Raw genomic sequence first — 19,162 nt, 5'->3', positions numbered from 1 at the left:
CTGATTTTCTTTTTGATCTGATACCAAGTAAAATTCTGGTTGGTATGGGCAATACTGATACCTCATACAAAACCTAAATGTGTTTGGAAAATCTAAATAATCTTGTGGCATTTTCGAAGAGGGCGAGGGGTCAGCTGCTCTCTGTGTGCATCTGCAAGAAAGTGAGGACTTTCTTGAATACTAGCCATGACAAATGCCAATGTATTGGTGTATTTAAATGTAGTGTAGTTAATATTGCAATACAGTTGATATATTAATATCCTCATCAAACGTTAATAAATAATTAGGAATAAAAAAGGTAAAAACTCTCCATTATAATGGCTGTATTCAGAAATCCAAATATTTTGGAGGCGATACTCATGCTCTACCTGTGTTGTTGAAGGTTTCCAAAGGCCTGAACATAGACAAATTGGCAACTGCCCGTAGGTGTGAGGTGTGTGTGCTGTTCAGGAATCTTTCTATTGTAATGATTCAGTGAACATAATAATTTCATTAGAGTGTAATTAATACTGGCCTCATATCTGTGCTTTAATCCTAACATCATCCTCTATGGTGATCTCCTTCAGCTCCAAAATCATGCATTTTTGGTGAATTTGTAATGGTAAATTGCATTTCAGATTTGTCTGCCCACTAGTGACTCTTACTTCCTTGTGCAAAAAAAGTTCCTGGCTTATAAATGGTTGTATAGAGTTGGACAGATGGATGCATTCAAGGATTCAAAGCATTTATTGTCATGTATACGGATGAAATTGCGTTTCTCTGTACAATTAAATTTTTTCTTTGCTGTACAAATGCAGAGTTAGGTTAAGTTTAATATAAATAAAATAAAATAAGTTGGTGAGGACTAAAGTGTTGTGCAGATATAAATAAATATTAACTTTAATACAGTGATAAGGAAATTACAGTATGATGTGAAGATGTGCAAGAAATGGAAGGTTTGTGTAAATTTGAATTATGTCAACACAAATAAGTTTTCAGTATTTTTTCGCTTGTAATGCTTAAGATGTTTCATAAACACGTTTAATCTTTTGCAACATGCAAAACCTGTCCAAGAATCTACTCTTTGATTTTTTGATAATATATATTGTGTATGTATAAGTAAGAGACCTGGTATGTAAGAGTTTAGAGGTCTTGTTACGAATGTAAATATGTATTTATTATACATATGTTTTTACCCTAGGTCTTCAGAAAGGTATGAAAGCTCACATGTTTGTGTGAACAAGGGAACAGCAGATGTGATGTACTCTGACAGCTCAGCTGCAGCGTTGCTGGATCACAAATGTCAAGAGCCAGGCTCCACATGCAGGGGATGAGGGAGAGAGAAGAAGAGTAAGGGGAGGTGTTTGGATGAAAGGCACTTCATTGAGTGCTCCATCGTACCATGTGTTAACATCCCTGTAGCATTTTGAGGAGCAGTGGTCAGGGATGTTCTAAGCACTCTGGCACTGACACACTCAGTCCCCAGGTACGTGCCTGGAACATGGGCACTTTTAAATGGCTGTCACTCAAAGGAATTTGGCTTGTGTAGACGACCCTTGAGTCAATCTGCCATTAGATGATGTTTTGGTGATGCTGAGGATATGAAAGATTTCAGAGAATCCCAACCTAAATAAATAGAAAAACACATATTCCACAAACTTTTTCCTGAACTCAAAGTCAAACTCTGTAACTTTGACTCATTCACAGTCACACCAATGGACAATTCAAAGCCACCAATTCATGATCATAGTGTACATGTCTTTGGATGCAGGGAGGAAAACCTGGACAACCACAGGGAGAGCATGCAAACTCCACGCATACATGCTAGAGGTGTGAGGCCATGTTGCTAATAGTCACGCATGTTTGCTCAAATTGAATATTCAAACATGGGCAAAATAGAAGTGCAGTTGTATTGTTTACAACATATATTGCCATCTTTGCAACTTACCTTTGATTAAGGGAATGAAACGTATCATAGGGATTTTGAGTCCATGCCAATCATACAATTCTACACATTCTACACATAAATGTTTGGAACCTCTTCTTACAGTTTGTGGATTGAAATCCAGGGAATGCATTGGTGATTGAACTGGTGAAGGTAAACATTATACTCTAGCAATGTCCACACATAGTGTAAATCAAGTTTAGAGCTCGAATAATAAAATATGATTGTAAAAGTATGAATATAATCTAATTTGCTAACTGTCAGTAATTTCTTAATCCACATCATGGTCCACATCATGGCCACAACGGACACATCATGGTCACACAGAGACCATGTCCACGCCAGGGTCATAGAGCAAATAGTTGATATAAAATATACACGCACATACAGAATACATAAAGTAAGTTTCACCAAGTATATACAAATGCATGCTTTGTTGTACTCTTTGTATTGTACTATGCAGAGTGGTTCTATAATCATTTGTGTCATTCATGTCAGCTAATTCATCATTTGTGGCCCTTCTCCCCTGACCTCCCGCATTAGCGAGAGTGGATGCTTACAAGATGCAAATGACCTCACCTACCACACTCATTCCACTCTGTACAGCTTAGACATCTTAGAAATAATGGATTTTCATGACTGAGTTCTATCTGCAGACTCCCATTCCATGCCTTTGGTTCATGTTATTAATGATGAGCTGTTCATGGTGTTTTTAATGGAGTTGTGAAGAAGCTCTGTGTGTGATTCACTTTGACTGCAGTCACCAGTAGTGGTGTATAACATTAAAAGACCTCAGACTCACACTAAAGTGTTTTTTCCTCAGAGATTAGCCGTTGTGAGGAAAATGGATTTGCAGTGTTTATTATTCATGTTGGAGTCACAATGGGAACGATAGTCCATGGGCCGGAGTTGAAGGCTTATGGCGCAATGAGCTCTGCACTCTGTACAGACAATTAGAGAGAGACATCTGTCTCACCATTATTTTCCTGGGTGTGTGGCGACTTAACCCTGATGAGATTTAGGCTACTGGATTTGCTGTGATAAGCAATGACAGAGACAGAGCGTGATCAATCTGTCTGTCTATCATAAGGCTGTGTTGGTTATTAAGATTATTGAGTTAATGTGACAAAGTGAATGGGTCAGACAATGAGGGAGAGAGTGACAGCAGCAGAGGGAGAAACCAAGTAAAAAAAGCAAACACGTTTCAGTGCAGCTGATGAGTAATTTTAGAGGTCTGCGGTTTCTAAATTAAAAATGGCCAAAAGGCAGCCGAAACAGTCAGGCAAGGCTATTTTAGGTTGCAATGAGAAGAACTCTGCCTTTACTCTGGAGGTTGGCCTGCTCTGTACTTGTACTTGTCAGTGCTCTCTGTGTTCTTTAAAAATCAGTGACATTTTTATTTTAGCCAAGGGCAAAATAAAAATGTCACCAAAAAAAAAAATTTGCCAATCGTTTACATATATCATGCTAAATACACATGGTAACTTGTGTTTATTGCATTGCATTTCAAATGTTCTGTTCCAATTTCTTCTCCTGTTTCTGTATTCAAATAAACTGTCAGCCAACATATGGTACAATATGTTGCATCTTTGCATGAACCACATATCAGTATGCCTTCCTATTCCTTATCAAAATGTATCAAATGTGTGAAATGTCTGCATATGTATTTGTCATTTGATTGACTGTGAGATTGAGTGACTCCTGGCAACACCATATGCTCTTGACTTCACATTTCTTTGGTGAAATATGTGGTTTACATAATTAATTGCCTTGAATACATTTGAAAATAACTGATATGACGTCCATGAGGTCTTGTAAAGGTCTTGTACAGCAGATCTGGAGCCAGCACATATCCTGTGTGAAACGTACAGGGGGTCTCTGTTGCCAAAATGTACTCATCTTGCCTGTCAAGCATTTTATAATGCTTTCATAACCAGGCATATGATGTACAACTGCCAATATCCAATGATGTGTCCTGTGAATGATTTGGGGTTTTTCCAAAACCCGCAGCAAACCCAGAAGAGGGTCATGTCATGCCTTACATGTTTTCAGAATGAAAAATTATGTAGCATAGTAAACCAGGGCATGCAGAAAACATAATGCTATTTTTGGAAATATTTTGCTTGAAATCAACTGCTTGAAAGGGAACGTTTTTGTATCACCATAGTTCCGACTGCTAACCCTAACAATTCCTATGGAATTTATATATGTATTAATATGGAAAGGTTATGCAATGTTCTGGAAATGTTCAATGGTTAGAGGCAGAACAAGCAGATGGAAGAGCCCTGTGGGCGGTCCAATTACCCAGACGGGACCGGCGTTCGAACGCAAAGGCTAACTGACTCAGCCACCATTATCAAGTTCTCAAATAAGATACATTTGGAATCTTATGTAACATAGCTTACTCTGTGGAAGGTGTGTAGAAGCAATTGCAGAGACTATCCAAAGCCCCTGCCACAGTGTGGGAGCCATAATTCAGACAGATGCTGGGTGGACAGAAGTTTAAAAACCACAATGCTGAATGTGTTGCCACTGATTGCATGCAGTTCTGGATAGTCACATGCCCTGGATTAAAACAAGACTTCATTGTTATTATTTTATCCTTCTTTACCTGCTGAGCTTATAGATTATGAAATTCACCAAGTACCAAGCTGGGAATAGAAAGTATGGCTATGCTGAGAGACAGGCACCCGTCATGAGTGCAAGTACAAGCCTATATCCTGCATCTCCTTCTTCAATCTCCCTCTGTATCCCACAGCATCTAACGAACAATTCATTTAAATCATTTATGAATGTGCATATATGTAAAATAACTGGGACTTAGCACAAACATTTTAAATCTACAGCTAAACTTAGATAACATATAGCAACTTGGCTTTTAAAAAACAAGCACACATTGTCTTCAAGGTCAGAACAGTGGTGTCCGGTGTCCTCTGAGCAAAGCTCTGCTCTAATCACAGTCCGCCCTGATCCAATATCTTTTGTCAGGTGTTCATCAAAGTTTCATTGGTGTCGTGGGAGAGGGGGTGTATGCTGTCTGGACAAGTGGATGCATACTTAAGGCTTGTTGAGTTATGGCACCATGCTGTATTTGAGACTGTTAGCATGACAAAAAAATGCACAAACCTTACTATCTTCATTTTATATGTACAAAATATTCTACATATACTATGATTAATAGATTATTTTTTTTCTCCAATCATTTATTTAGAAGTGGTGGGTGAGTTTTTTACAATGACCCAAAGGGAAAGCTTGTTTGCTAATTTAAGGTTAAAAGTGACCTCAGAATGAAATTAATAGATAAAACAAGAACACGATCTTTAATGATATTTGCACATATCTCTCATAAAGCATCATTATAGATTTGCTTCTGGAATAAATAAATAAATACATGTCAACAAAAAAGATTGGTTAATTTCTCTTCTTCAAGATTCAGATAACTACAAACTACTACCTCAAAAAGCAGGCACCAGTCTGAAAATTGTGCCCTATATATCTAATTATTGTAAGTCACTCTGATTATGAGTTTCATTTATGTTGTTTGGATAAATTCTAAATGAACATAACATAACAAAATGTCATGATAGCACTTGTTCAAGATTGTGAGATTTGGAAGAATATATTATCTTCAGTGATGGATTTATTCAGGCAGCAAGATTTGCCCTTCAGCAAAAAAAGTGCAGAAATTAGCTAACCAGGAACAGTCTGTTTCTTGCTCATCACTTTTTAAAGATAAAGTGCTTCAACTTTTTGGTGAATCACTGACCCACATGACATTAATAATAAATCAATTTATCCAAACACAGAATTTTTACCCTTTTCATTAATATTTAAAACCCAGTATGAAATTCTCTAGGTCACTCCAATGTTTACTGTGGCCCTGAGTTAAAAAAAAAAAAAAAAGTGAAGTGATTGTCACATGTGATACACAGCACACGGTGCACACAGTGAAATTTGTCCTCTGCATTTAACCCATGACCCTGAGTGAACAGTGGGCAGCCATGAGAGGCGCCCGGGGAGCAGTGTGTGGGGGCGGTGCTTTGCACAGTGGCACCTCAGTGGCACCTTGGCGGATCGGGATTCGAACCGGCAGCCTTCTGATTATGGGGTCGCTTCATTAACCGCTAGGCCACCACTGCCCCAGTTAGTTTTCCTATTGGATCTACATATCAGATGATCAAAGAGGTAAAATTATTTAGAATAAAATCAATGGCATATAAATCGATCTGTTTGTCATAAATTTACCTTTTAAGCAAGGTCTGTGTATGTCCGTGTATTTTAAGGGTATTTTTCCTTTTTAAGAATATTGCCTTTAATTTGTAGAACCATTACTATAAATTATTTGTTTTACAATGTACATTTGATAGCCATAACATTAAAACCAGTCATAGGTGAAGTGAATAATATTGGTCAAGGTGTGTGTTATAATAAGCAGTGAGTGAACTAACTGTCAAGGACCAAGTATGATGCTCAGACCATCTCCAAAACAAACAGCTTGAGTGGTATTCGTGTTATGCAGTTGTTAGCACTCTGAGATGAAGTCAGAGTGATGTAGATGTTACTTGCCCCATTCCACCTTTTGATTTTATGGCAGTTCCTTCTTTGAAAGTTTATATTTTTTGTGTCCAGTAGACTAGGAAATGCACAGTGTGAGATTGAGACAGAGTCAATGAGGTTAGGTTTAAATTATAATATAATTTAATAATATATCTTACTCCTTGAGCATCTTAAAATACCTGCTGCTAACCATATACTAGAGGTCAGAGCAGTTTCATTTGCACTAGGGGAACATTCTAACACCGGGCAGATTTTATTGGACATTCTTTAATTATCTTGAACATTAATTTGTTACAGCAGTTTTCCAAAAGAGCCAAAACATTCGCCTCTTAAACATTTTGCTGTTTTCTTCACTACATAGTCACAAATAGAAATAATCAGAAAAGAGCCAGGAGTCAGCATGTGTGTTGAAACTTTTGGCTTGTAGCACAGTTCTGAAAACATTCTCTGTTCGATGTCTGAGCCCAATTGCAAACTCACATAACAGAGATATGTCCCCCTCCATCAGAAGGTGTGTTCTGAGTCACTGCCTTGGGGTCCAATCTCCTCAACCTGACTCACAAGTGCCTTTTTGGCATGACCATTGATCCGTCCTGCATTTATTGGCAAAGTTAATAAAGCATTTGACACTGATATGCAATGGATGGTGGTGGTGGGAGCCCATGGCGGTTAACTGTCAGGCCACCTGAAACTGATCAGATGTTACAGAGTCTTCTACAGATGGCAAACAGAGGTCAGGACTGAGAAAGGGAACACAGGGTCGGGGGAAAGCCAATTGGCTGTCCCAGTGCCATGCTGGGCATGTGCTGGGGTATTAGTGGACAATGGAGACAAGGGATTTTGGAGGAGACCAGATGTGCAGGTTCAGTCTGTCATTCCTCCCTGGACGGGCTTACTCGGATCTGAGAGTGCCGGACGGATTAATGCGCTAATTATGTCCTCCCATGGACCCCCTCACCCGCCTGGTTGCCAGCAGGCTGGGTGCTGGCAGTAGGCGGTTTGGATGAAATCAGGTCTGTCATTGGGGGGTTTCTCTGTCTGAGCCACTGGCATACTGTGACTTCACACAGAGCACTTCACATATTTTTGTCTCTGTGGGGAACAGGCACCACGTGGTTTGAAGCGTTAGCCCAGGCAATGTCCCACTTTGCTTAAAATGGTCATGTGATTATTAAGATTAAGCCCAAAACCATGTACTTTTTTATGTGTCTTGCAAACACTGAACTGAATGAATGACAAGAGTGCTTTACCAGCACTTCAATCAATTCACTTTCATTTGTGTAGCATTATTTACAATGTACATTGGCACAAAGCAGCTCACATTTAAAATCCGTGCCGAACCGTGCATAGTGAGTCAAGTCGTACTGTTTGCCTCATCCACTCTGCAATATCTAGTAAGCTTCAGCCATTGAGGTAAAATGAGAATGGATTCTGATTTTGTGCATCCACTAATACAGATACACCTGCTGCAAATCTGTGAACAACAATCAAATAGCAACCTATACTTTTTTTTTAAATAATTAAACGAACACTTAATTCAAAATATATGAAGTATGAAGTGAAATAACATGTAAATAAATACATGAAAATAAAAGTAAAATAAAAAAGACAAATAGCTGTTCAGGTTTTGCTTGAAAGGTTTGTTTTATTTTGCCAGTAGATGTAATATCCCCATCCGCTGATTCATCCGGGCGAAAGATCAGCTGCCATCATCTGGATTAGAGACGTAAGGGGTTTACTGCGATAAAACCCTCACAACAGCCCTCCACGCTAATGGCCCATAAACATTTACAGCAGGGGCCACATCTTGGCCCTTATCGTGCAGGGCCAGGTCAAACAGCCTCTCTTCACCGGACCACTGATGTGCAGTCAAGCACAAAGATACCACAGTGGTTTGCCCAAAGCTGTTCAAATATGTGGATATTAATCAGCCTCGGCTGACGAGCTCTGTCTCTGAAGACATGGGTACAATGGTGGCTCAGCGGGAAAGGTAATTAAAATGTTTTTTTAGACAGAGAAGGTGTCAACTCACCAAAACACTGCCAAGCATAGTGGCCAGCCTGCCTCCCGTCCTCTTCCCCTGTCCCAGCCCTCCTTCTCTCTCTGTCTCTCCTCTATCCCTCCTGTTCTTCCTCCCTCCCTCCCTTTCTGCGAGCTCGCTGTCCTGAAACGTGATGAGGCGTGCAGCCCTATGGGAATTTCCTCCTCTCCAGCGTCAGCTACATCTGTGTCTGTCAGATGAGGCAGCGGATGCAGCACGAGAGCTGTGGCAGTGGTTGGGGATCGCAGGGCTCTGGCTCGCTGTTCTCCTCCCCCCTCCCGTGGGCTGTGAGGGTCGGCTGCATCACTCTGAAACCAGGCCAGAAGGGGGAAAGTTCTACAGTCACTCCAGTGCTGAACATCACAACCTGTATTTTCACTTGGAAGCTTGTGGATAATTCTATGGGTTTTTTTTTTCAAACAAAAGTCTAGATGTCCATTGCTTCATAAAAGGACCCCATTGTTTTTCCAGGACCTGCTTGACTTGCTTGTTCATGGCTTGTTTCTGAGGAAGATGGAATTGAAATCTACTGAACATATGGATTCTGGAATTTCCAGCCACACCTGCTAAGACTCCGAATTGTACTTTTTTTAAAATCACAGAAGTCCAATGGGAAAAGTAATGGATCTACCCGAGCCCCCTACACTCTGCAGAGTGATTCTGTGTGTGCACAGAAGCTGGACCTTTTCTTTTGGAGCGTAATCTGTGAGTATGCGTCTCACTTCGACACAATCATGCTGTCTCTGCTGGGAGATGGCGCTTCACACGATGTACATGATGGTGACCTGGATTTGGCCACATTCACCTTGCTCCATTCCTGCAATACGATGTGTCTGAGAGGTCTGGACATGTATATTTAATACCGACCTTTTAAATTAGTGAGCAGAAGGCTTCTAAAATGCTTAAGGAAGGCAAAAGAGGGAAGAGTTGCCATAGTATTGTTTTTATTTTTATTCAGACATTATATACATTTTCCTTCTGAGATTTTTATTTCCTCACAAAGTGTAATTCTAATTTTTTTTCTTTCAGCCTTTACAGAGCCTCATTACACTCTCATGTGTAAGTTAGTTATTTAAGTTCCCAATGGCACCTTTATTCTTCACTGGTTCTGTTTTCCTTCATTCTTACTTGATTATTTTTCTGTTATTTCTCAGATTATTCTCTCTGTAACTGATTTTGTCTCCCCAAAGCAACAGTGCCTCAGGGCTTGTACAATATGCATGACATGATCCTGTCTTTCTCCAAGGCTCCCCTGCCCCTGTAGAGTGAAAATGGGGTTATGGGGACTTCCACTACCTCAGACAGCCATGACCTTTTTCACACTTCCAGAGTCTTTGGGCTAGGATGCATTTGGTCCAGTCAGAAATATACATCAGACTGTTTTCTATAATGGGTCAGGAGCTTTCTTCTTATAATTTTTTTTTTCTTTTTGAGAATGGGTTAATATTTAACACTAAAATCCAAACGATTGTGCAAATATGTGATCACCGTAGAATAAGGACAGGCAATGGTCTTTTCTGCCATGGCATAACGGTGTTTGTCCCATTGAAAGCCATTTTTAAAATGTGTGTCGCTCCTACTCAAAACGCTAAATTTGTATCTGATGATGTTGATTTAAAACGAGACAACCAGACTCGAACGACTCGGAAAAGTCTGCAGTGGCTACCGATCAGAGGCCAGCCACCCCAGCCGGGGCTCTGGCACAAATCTGGGGCTTGAATTTAACATCTGACTGCACCTCACCCATGATTCCCACATCAGTTTAATAGGGTCAGCGGAGGCAAGGGTGGAGTGTGTGGAACATTTCAGATGTCCATTTGAATCTGTCGGCTTAATGCTGAGTGTGAAATGTGGGACCAACAAAACAGGGCCAAGACACAAAGAAGACTTCTTATTCTCTGTGTTTGCTATCTAGCTCAGGTTCGGACAGTTTAATCCACATCAGGGAGGCAGAAGGGATGGTGGGCACATCAGCCTAAATTGGATGTGTTTCAGTTCTTGCAAATTTGTTCATTTGCTCAGCACAGTAACTTGCATCATTTTCATGAAATAGCAGTAGGTCACTGTCATTATATGCTGCAAATATAATGAAATACAAAACCTCATGCTGATCCTCCCACTGATGGCTCCCCAGAAGCTCAAAATGTTGTCTCCATCAGGAGCTACAACAGACTATTATCACTGTCATTAATCTGATTGGAATATTTCCCATCAGAAAAGACCCTTTATGGTACTTATGGTACTTCTTAAATAAAGTTACATATATACACTTAATAAGAAAAAATATGATCCTTCAGGTCGAGTAATTAGCCCAAGGGGGTAGATTCTTCTAGATTGTAGAGTTTTACTCTTATTACTAAAAGTGAATTACTTATTACTGTAATAATTTTTTTTTAATGAACAGACCCTGGTACTTTTAAAAAACATTTTAAACTTAAAAAATCATTCACAGAACTGTGAATTTGAGACCCAAAGATCCAAAGACCCATTCTTCACTCAAACTGAATGATATAGGTGCGGAAATGTGTGTAATGTCTGAAACTGAATGATATAGGTTCATAAACCACACGCTCTGTGTCCATTAGCTGAACTCTTACTGCACACACAAGCAGAGCTACCATGATGTTCACCCACTATCTGCATCACACTCATTGCTATCATTCCAAGCAGGTTTTGGGATGACTGGATCATTACTGCTGGGAAAGGCGGTAATATACAGCAGCTGAAATGTAATCTTCGCAATAGTCTTTAATTTTCCAAGATCCCTGCTGTTTAATGGCAAATAATTCTTGATAATAGGCTGTTCATTATGTGGTGACATTTTCACTTTTATCTCTGAGATACATCAATGGAAATCAATAGGAACCTTTTGTACACTGGTAGGTAAGATTTATAATGAGTATTTGCAGCTACTGATTCACTCTTCTGCTATCAAGGATTTAGAAAAAAAAAATGTCACCAAATAGGCAGAAGTAAAAAATAAAAAAAAGATTGATATAAACAAAGGGCAAAGTTTGCTCATGTGGTGCCAAGGGAGGTGAACGTAGAGGGAGAGGATGAGCATAATCTGTGGTGATGGATGAAAAGATGAAAAGGAAAAGGGACTGGACAGCTGTGTAAGTGTATGTCTGTGTGTATGCGGTACAGGTTCTGGTGACTCACATCAATAGAATACCTCATTACTTGTCATGGGTCAGGGCCGGACAGTCATCATTAATTCATTTCCTTCCTAAATTGCTGCACACGGCCCACAGCGCATACGGCACTTTCAGAGCTTATGGGAGCAGTCCAACTTCTGCAATTAAGCATCATGGAAAAACATTCTAATATTCTTTGACAAAGATATTAAAGAATATTAAAGTAATAAAAAAAAAAGTCATCTTAAAATCTGTTCTTCTTCACAGCCAACAATTTAAAACCACAAGATATGATTATTTTTTTTCAAGAAAATAAAACAGTTCAGGTTCCACGAATCAGTGCAATAGTCCATTAAAAGAACAGAGAAATGTACAGTGTGGTTGTGGTTGTGAACAGTGTCATGACATCCAGTCTCAAAAGTCAGCTCACCCGTCAAACAAACCAAAAGCTATAAAATTGCTTCCATAGATACAAAAGACTTTTTAAAGCTTATAATGAGGGAGAGGGGTAAAATGGGGGAAAGAAAGAGATTGCGGAAAGGGAGAGAACTGCATCAAGCCCTACCTGTACTCAATGGTCTTCTGCAGCTGATTTAGCTGCTTATCAAAAATGTCATGGAGATCAGTTGAAGGTCAGTGCTGACAGTACCTTTTTGTTGCCCCCATTGTATTGTTTTTGCTTGGGCCATGCAAAGTCTCAGAATGTAAATGATACATATGTTTGATGTCCTGAAAAAGCCATTAGTCTGAAGAGGTGATCACAGATGAGTCTATCAGCATGGACAGCACAACAGTGACTCAGTGGATTATGGAGAAAATCCAAAACAAGTAAACATCAGACACACAATAATAATAATAATTATTATTCTATTAAATACATGCATCAGTATTAAACACACATACCTGCAAAAAGACTAAGCATAAGTAAAAAAAAAATGTTGGTGGTAGTTAATTTAGTCTCATTGAAAATCAGTTCTGTCTGGGAACATTGAGTACTCTGTGGAAAACATTGATTTAAAGTGGTTATGCCTGTCAGGTTTTAGGATTTGGTGCACCTTTATCTTACTTTGTACCAAAACAAAAATCTGTTCATGTATCAGATGAGTCATTTTCCATAGTCACACACCTGTTCAGCTGTGTGGGGTACAGTTCAAAGATGACACAGCCACCTTTATGTTTGTGTGCTTTTATTTATTTAGAATTTTCTGAAATTTTCCTTTTCCCCACATATGACATCTTCACTTCTCATTCTACTGGCAGTCACTCGGCTGTCTCCCTGGAAACAAAGGGCCACGGAGACTATTTTGTACCATGACTGTTCTCCTCTATACACACATAGCTTTCACATGTCTCATGTCAGAATGTAACGGGCAGTGAAATGGAGCAGCAGGAGAGGAAATTAGCTTGTCCACTCAGCAGCCATGGAAACGTTATGCTTCTTGGTTACTCAAAAATGTAATATTAAGGCAGAGATACAATTTTAGAAAAATGATAGTTCTGAAGAAAAATTATGGAGAGAGAAAGATTATTTGTCATTACAAAGTAAACCAATTTAGATTTTGGGAACCCCACTGATTACAGAATGTGTATGACAAAAATGCCTTTTATTTTAGTTTAATTTTTAGGTTACAAAAATAAACTTTGCAGATTAGGTACCCCATAGGAGTAAGACCCCCTCAAAATATTTAGTATTAAATATTATCACAACATATGATACCCCTGTAAACATTATTTAGAATGTAAAAATTAGATTATATTTGATGTTCTTCCAAACTGGCCTCATTCGCTGGATAAATCCAAGGGGTTTTCTGTAAATAATTCTTTGCAGACCCCTTGCCCCTGTCGTAGAGCCACCACTTTTTTGCTTTACCATTGCAACATTGATCAATGGCGCCCTCTTGTGGCAGACATAGACAATAATTTAATGAATTATAAATTTCTTTCTTCCCTTTTTTCTTCCATTCTTTCTTTCAGGAAAAAAACAACAAAATGGACGACAACACACAACACATCCTGCGATGAGTCTTTCAAAAATAAAACACTGATAACATGGAGGCCAGTAATATTGGAAACTCCTCCAGTGGTAATGCATCTGACATCCACCTGGTCACACACAGTTTGTGGGAAGTCATCACCATAGCAACAGTGTCGGCCATTGTAAGCCTGATAACTATCATTGGGAATGTTCTTGTTATGTTGTCATTTAAAGTCAACAGTCAGCTGAAGACAGTGAATAACTACTACTTGCTCAGTCTGGCTTTTGCTGACCTCATCATTGGGGTGTTTTCAATGAATTTATACACGTCCTACATACTCATGGGCTACTGGTCACTGGGGAGTCTGGCTTGTGACTTGTGGTTAGCACTGGACTATGTGGCTAGTAATGCATCAGTGATGAACCTTCTGGTCATCAGCTTCGACAGGTACTTCTCCATTACGCGACCCTTGACCTACAGAGCAAAACGAACACCCAGACGGGCAGGGATTATGATTGGCCTGGCTTGGCTGGTGTCCTTCATACTATGGGCACCCCCCATCCTTTGCTGGCAGTATTTTGTTGGTAAAAGGACGGTGCCAGAAAGACAATGTCAGATCCAGTTCTTTTCTGAACCAGTGATCACATTTGGTACAGCAATTGCAGCATTCTACATCCCTGTCTCAGTCATGACCATCCTCTACTGCCGCATCTACAAGGAAACTGAGCGACGTACCAAGGACCTGGCTGAACTCCAGGGCATGAACTATTCAACAGAATCTGGAAACAGCACCAAGACACAAAAGACCTCAATCAGGTCCTGCTTTAGCTGTAAGCAGCACAACAGCACAAACAGAGACAGAACCCAAGTGTCCTGGTCCTCCTCAAATCGCAGCAATGCCAACAAATCAGCAGCCACTTCAAATGATGAGTGGTCCAAAACTGACCAGCAGACCACCTTCAATAGCTACGCCTCATCAGAGGATGAGGAGCAACCGGTTTCACCAAGTGTGTTCCAGTCTACATACAGAAACCAGGCCTGCGCTGAGGTCAAAACCTCAGGGGCCACAGACAATGAGCATCTCAGCAGCTGTGAGGATGAAAACTTCTTCCCCCTTCCATTCAAAAGCAGCTCCCAAAAGACCAAAAAATGCGTCTCCTACAAGTTCAAGCATGTTGCCAAAGACAGTGAGACTAGTGCTGGCAGCATTGATAGCAGCCCCCAGCAGCTGCAAAACAAAAATGGGGACACCAAGATGGCAGCATCTACATTCTCCTCCGCTGAATCCATGAGTGTCCCTTCCACCTCCTCCTCTTCCAAACCAATGGACTCCACACTGAAAATTCAGATAACCAAGAGGAAGAGGATGGTGCTGATCAAGGAACGGAAGGCTGCCCAAACACTCAGTGCCATTCTGCTGGCGTTCATTCTCACATGGACACCATACAACATCATGGTGCTCATCTCCACGTTCTGCTCCGACTGCATCCCTCTCTCCCTCTGGCATTTGGGCTATTGGCTATGCTACGTCAACAGCACCGTCAACCCCATGTGCTACGCGCTCTGCAACAAGACCTTCCAGAAGACCTTCCGTATGCTGCTGCTTTGCCAGTGGAGGAAGAAGAGGGTTGAAGAAAAGCTCTACTGGTGCGGCCAGAACCCTGCGATAGGCACAAAGCTGACATGAACAAACATCCCTAATCCAGAATGAAAGAAACATTTCTTGTAAAAGAGAATGAAATCATTCTAGTAATGAACATACCTTAACCACTGGAAGTCAGGAATGCACAATACATTTTTAAAATGTAAAGGGATATTGGTCATGTGTGAAATTTGTAAAACACAAATGTATTGTTGGTGCTCTCCACAGTAGATTCAATTTCCCATGATTTTGAACAACAGGATCAACCACACTATTCATGGTTCACCTTATTCATGGTCTTCATCAGCTATGGTTCAAGGGCTACCATGTGCGTACATAGTTTAAAACATCCAGCTGATCATATGATTGTAGAGACTCATTTAAGGCCTTCTGCAACTGTGCCATTCTCAGCACTGAGCAAGAAAAAGAGGAGAAGATAGGAGAGATTCCTCATGCCATCTCACAAAAGAGATAAATGAAACAAAAGATGTCAGTATTTAATGTGTAGAATGTGTGTGTTGGTTATGAAGATTATGCTGTGTACCTTTTAAAAAATGTGAATTAAATTATTAATTTCAGTTCCATCAGACTAGGTTAATACCACCTTGTCCTGTCCTGATACACACACACACACACACACACACATGCATATATACGTGTGTGTGCGTGTGTATGTGTGTGTGTGTGTGTGTGTGTGTCTGAGTGTGTGAGTGTGTGTGTTTGTATATATATTAGGACATCCGATCAAACTTTATAATCAGGGATTAAAAAAAAATGTTTTTCATTGCATTTTGTTCAGAAAAGAAGCGGTTGGGCTATTTCACCCAACAGATATTGACATCATACCAGCAAAATATCATACAACTTTTTGAATGTCTGTCAAACTGTATAGTATTTTTTTTAGACATTTTATTTATTTATATTTTAACCATTGAAGCAGTCGTGTTTTGTTTTTCCTTCAACCCTAATATTTAAATATAAATCCTGGGCATGCTCAGTAGGTTATTTCTCAAAAAACTTTATAATAAGGAAAAAGTAAGGATAGGTAATGTTAGATAGACAATCTATTTTACCACTTCAGGGTTGTGTTTTCCTGGTTGTTTTTATTACATTATCAATAAAAAAATATCAATAATATTTGAAAAATTAATTGGCATTAACACTAAAGGTAATTGTTGATTATCTAGAATTTAACATTTATTTCACCCCACAATAAAAATCATTTATGTCCCAAAATGTTCTAATTTTATGGTTCTTGTTTTTGTTATTTGAACCATTTTTAATCCCTGGTTACAATTAATTTAACTAAAGTCCATTCTGGACAGTCCCCTTTGCTTAGAAAAAGAAACACATCCCTGTGATTTTAATATACAGTTGTTGAATGTTTTTGTTCGTTTAATTTTGTTCTTATAAGAACAGATAATAATAAAAAAAAATATCTGCAAAGCAAGAGATCTTCAGTCTCATATAAAGTACTAATGCCTTCTAACTGAAGATTTCAATCAAAAGGAACATTCCACTCAAATTTTCCATCACAGCAGGATTGCGGAATTAAGCGAAATGAAATCAGCATCACTTAACTCTGGTGCATGGTCTGGCCACAGCCAACTGATCTGCTCTCGTGATTAGATTTGATTCAGACAGCTTCAGCTGATGTGAAGCGCTCACAGCTCGTCCCTGTTACAATTCCCAGTGCGAATGACTTTCACCAACTCCGACGGTTTCACCATCATCCAGGCATATTTACACAAGTGCTCCTTATTGCAGTCCTTTTGCCAGTAGATAACATTTCGTCGGTTCAGGTTGGCGCCTGCACACGCGTCATACCACCAGCCTCCACCTGCCACACCCTGGAACTCCAGTTTGGCACAGTTCTGGAAGTAGTTGTCATTGTCACGGTCCCTGGTAGTGAACTTCTGGTTGTCGTGGAGGTAGTTTTCGGTATCTTGTGTGAGGGCATCCCCAGCAGAACCCTCATACAGACCCAGTCTCAGACGATATTGAGATTCCTCTCCTTCCACCAGGACAGGATCGTACTCGCCGAACTTTGTCACTGCATCTTTGTCCACCAGTTTGATCCCGAGCTTGAAGCGACTGGCCCCTCGTGTCAGCTGGTGCATGTATTCATTGCCCAGCCAGTGATTGTCTGTGACTAAACCAAACCCTTTTTTATATTCCTCCCATGTCTGGTCGAAGTTCACACTACTGTTGACTGTGATGTGCTGAACAACAGTCCAACCACCTTCCTGCATGGCACAGTACACCACTATGGGCGAGGGGCCAGGCTGGATCAGATACACTCCATCCCTCGCCTGACCTCCAGAGCTCGCCCACAAAGTATGGCAGTCTCTGGGCAGCACTGCAGAGAAAACCAATCATAGAACTGGTCAGCACATTTTATGTCAGTTATTAAAATGTCATAATTGGCAGGGATAAGGAACTTTGACAGATATCTATGGAACATAAGTGAAGTTAAGCTTACTGCATGGGATGATTTCTATTTGCAGCATTCACCAGCAGACAACATTATTCAGTAAGTAATGGGAAGGTCAGCCGTTTCAAAATATGATGATTAATTTCCATAGTTTCATCTAAGGTTCATTTCCAAATATTAATTTAAGCTAAATTAACTTAAACTAAATTAATTTAAATGAAAAAGATATATGCTCTTCTGGGTCAATGAAAGGGTGTGTTGGATTCTAACTAATTAAGCTGATAATTTTACGGAATCCTTTTACAAGAATGAAGAATATTTACAGCTTATTGAGTGTTCAGGTATTATTTCATTTGGCAGTGAAATCAAATGCATGCGAACAGCATGTCTTGGAACAAGAATAAAACCACTGAGACCTCCTTGAGTTCTTGTGACTTACCTTTTTGACCCAGGTTGAGAATGACCTTGTGTCCCTCTGAAGAGAGCAGATGGACGTTCTCAGCGGGGACTGAGTCAGATAGTCCTGTGCCTACATAGAGTCCACACACCCCAACTAGCAGCAGCCTGAGCTGCAAACACTGCATTTTCCTTGGGATCATTCCTTTGCCAGGTTAGCAGAAGAAACACATGAAATAAGGCAAAAAAAAACCTTCTCTCTGTTAATAAGCAATAGATCAATATGTTACAAGCCACTCCATTCAATAACAATTATATGCATTTACATGTAGAGACAGTTTCTCGTGTTTACCTCCGTCTGTTCCTGGCTGCATGTAGGAGCCGATGCCTGCTGGGGTGAGAGCACACAGCCAGAGATACACAGTCAGGCTCTCAGGTGCCGCCACATGGCCCACAGACCTCTATCAGTCCTGGACTTCAGACCCTAGCGTCACGTCATTAAGGGACACATCAGGGGTTAAAGCTGCTTCATCTGAAAGGGACAAGAGTCCCCTGTGTGTCTCCTTTTATTGGACACGCTTTTCCTTGGTTCTGGGCAGAGTGTCAGACCTTTGCCTTTGTGAAGCAATACATTTTATTGTTTTTGGACACCATGTACTGGATATGCTTAGACGTTTCATTCAAATATGTGTGAAGTCTGAGGTAAGTGTTTATTCTCTAGACATTCTCGTCCAATCTACTTAGAATATTTAGAATATAAAATCACATCCTGTAAGTGCAAACATATATACTGTAAATGTATATATTTTTTCATGTACCTCATACAAGTGTAAATTTTGGAAATCAAACCAGTGGTTTTCCACAAATCCATATATGACATAGATTCAGTCATAGCGGTAGTGGACTATTACATTGTCTTTGGCATACATTTCAATGTTTTATCACAAATGTTGATTGACCTTTGTCTTGCATGGTGCCTCATATAACATACCTGCACTGGCAAAACGATTGTGTATTATCCTGAGAGATAATGTCTGAATCTCAAAAAGGGTATC

The 19,162-nt window shown here is 39.9% G+C and overlaps 2 protein-coding genes across 2 annotated transcripts; one reads left to right on the top strand and one right to left on the bottom strand.

Annotated features, from left to right (window-relative positions):
• Nucleotides 1–8,565: 8,565 nt before the first annotated feature.
• Nucleotides 8,566–15,875, top strand: chrm5a (cholinergic receptor, muscarinic 5a). The gene is made up of 2 exons (XM_028994367.1): nucleotides 8,566–9,227; nucleotides 13,634–15,875. Exon 2 carries the CDS (start codon nucleotides 13,709–13,711, stop codon nucleotides 15,320–15,322), a length of 1,614 nt encoding a protein of 537 aa, XP_028850200.1. The 5' UTR covers nucleotides 8,566–9,227; nucleotides 13,634–13,708; the 3' UTR covers nucleotides 15,323–15,875.
• Nucleotides 15,876–15,945: 70 nt separating this feature from the next.
• Nucleotides 15,946–18,615, bottom strand: LOC114798571 (fibrinogen-like protein 1-like protein). Its single transcript, XM_028994377.1, has 3 exons — nucleotides 18,460–18,615; nucleotides 18,151–18,312; nucleotides 15,946–17,636 (listed from the first exon to the last, which is right to left on the bottom strand). The coding sequence occupies exons 1-3, from the start codon at nucleotides 18,479–18,481 to the stop codon at nucleotides 16,942–16,944; spliced, it is 879 nt and encodes a 292-aa protein (XP_028850210.1). The 5' UTR covers nucleotides 18,482–18,615; the 3' UTR covers nucleotides 15,946–16,941.
• Between the last annotated feature and the right edge of the window lie 547 nt (nucleotides 18,616–19,162).

Source organism: Denticeps clupeoides, chromosome 1 (assembly GCF_900700375.1).
Source record: "Denticeps clupeoides chromosome 1, fDenClu1.1, whole genome shotgun sequence".
In the NCBI taxonomy this organism is placed as follows: domain Eukaryota; kingdom Metazoa; phylum Chordata; class Actinopteri; order Clupeiformes; family Denticipitidae; genus Denticeps; species Denticeps clupeoides.
The sequence above is the reverse complement of the archived record's forward strand: the minus strand, read 5'-3'. Positions and strand labels throughout refer to the sequence as shown.

Coding starts and splice junctions, on each gene's coding strand:
- LOC114798571 (XM_028994377.1), bottom strand. CDS start 18,481: ATGCAGCCAGGAACAGACGGAG. Junction 18,313..18,459: donor GCAGCCAGGAACAGACGGAG/GTAAACACGAGA, acceptor AACCTGGCAAAG/GAATGATCCCAAGGAAAATG. Junction 17,637..18,150: donor TCTCAACCTGGGTCAAAAAG/GTAAGTCACAAG, acceptor TTTTCTCTGCAG/TGCTGCCCAGAGACTGCCAT.
- chrm5a (XM_028994367.1), top strand. CDS start 13,709: ATGGAGGCCAGTAATATTGGAAACTCCTCCAGTGGTAATGCATCTGAC.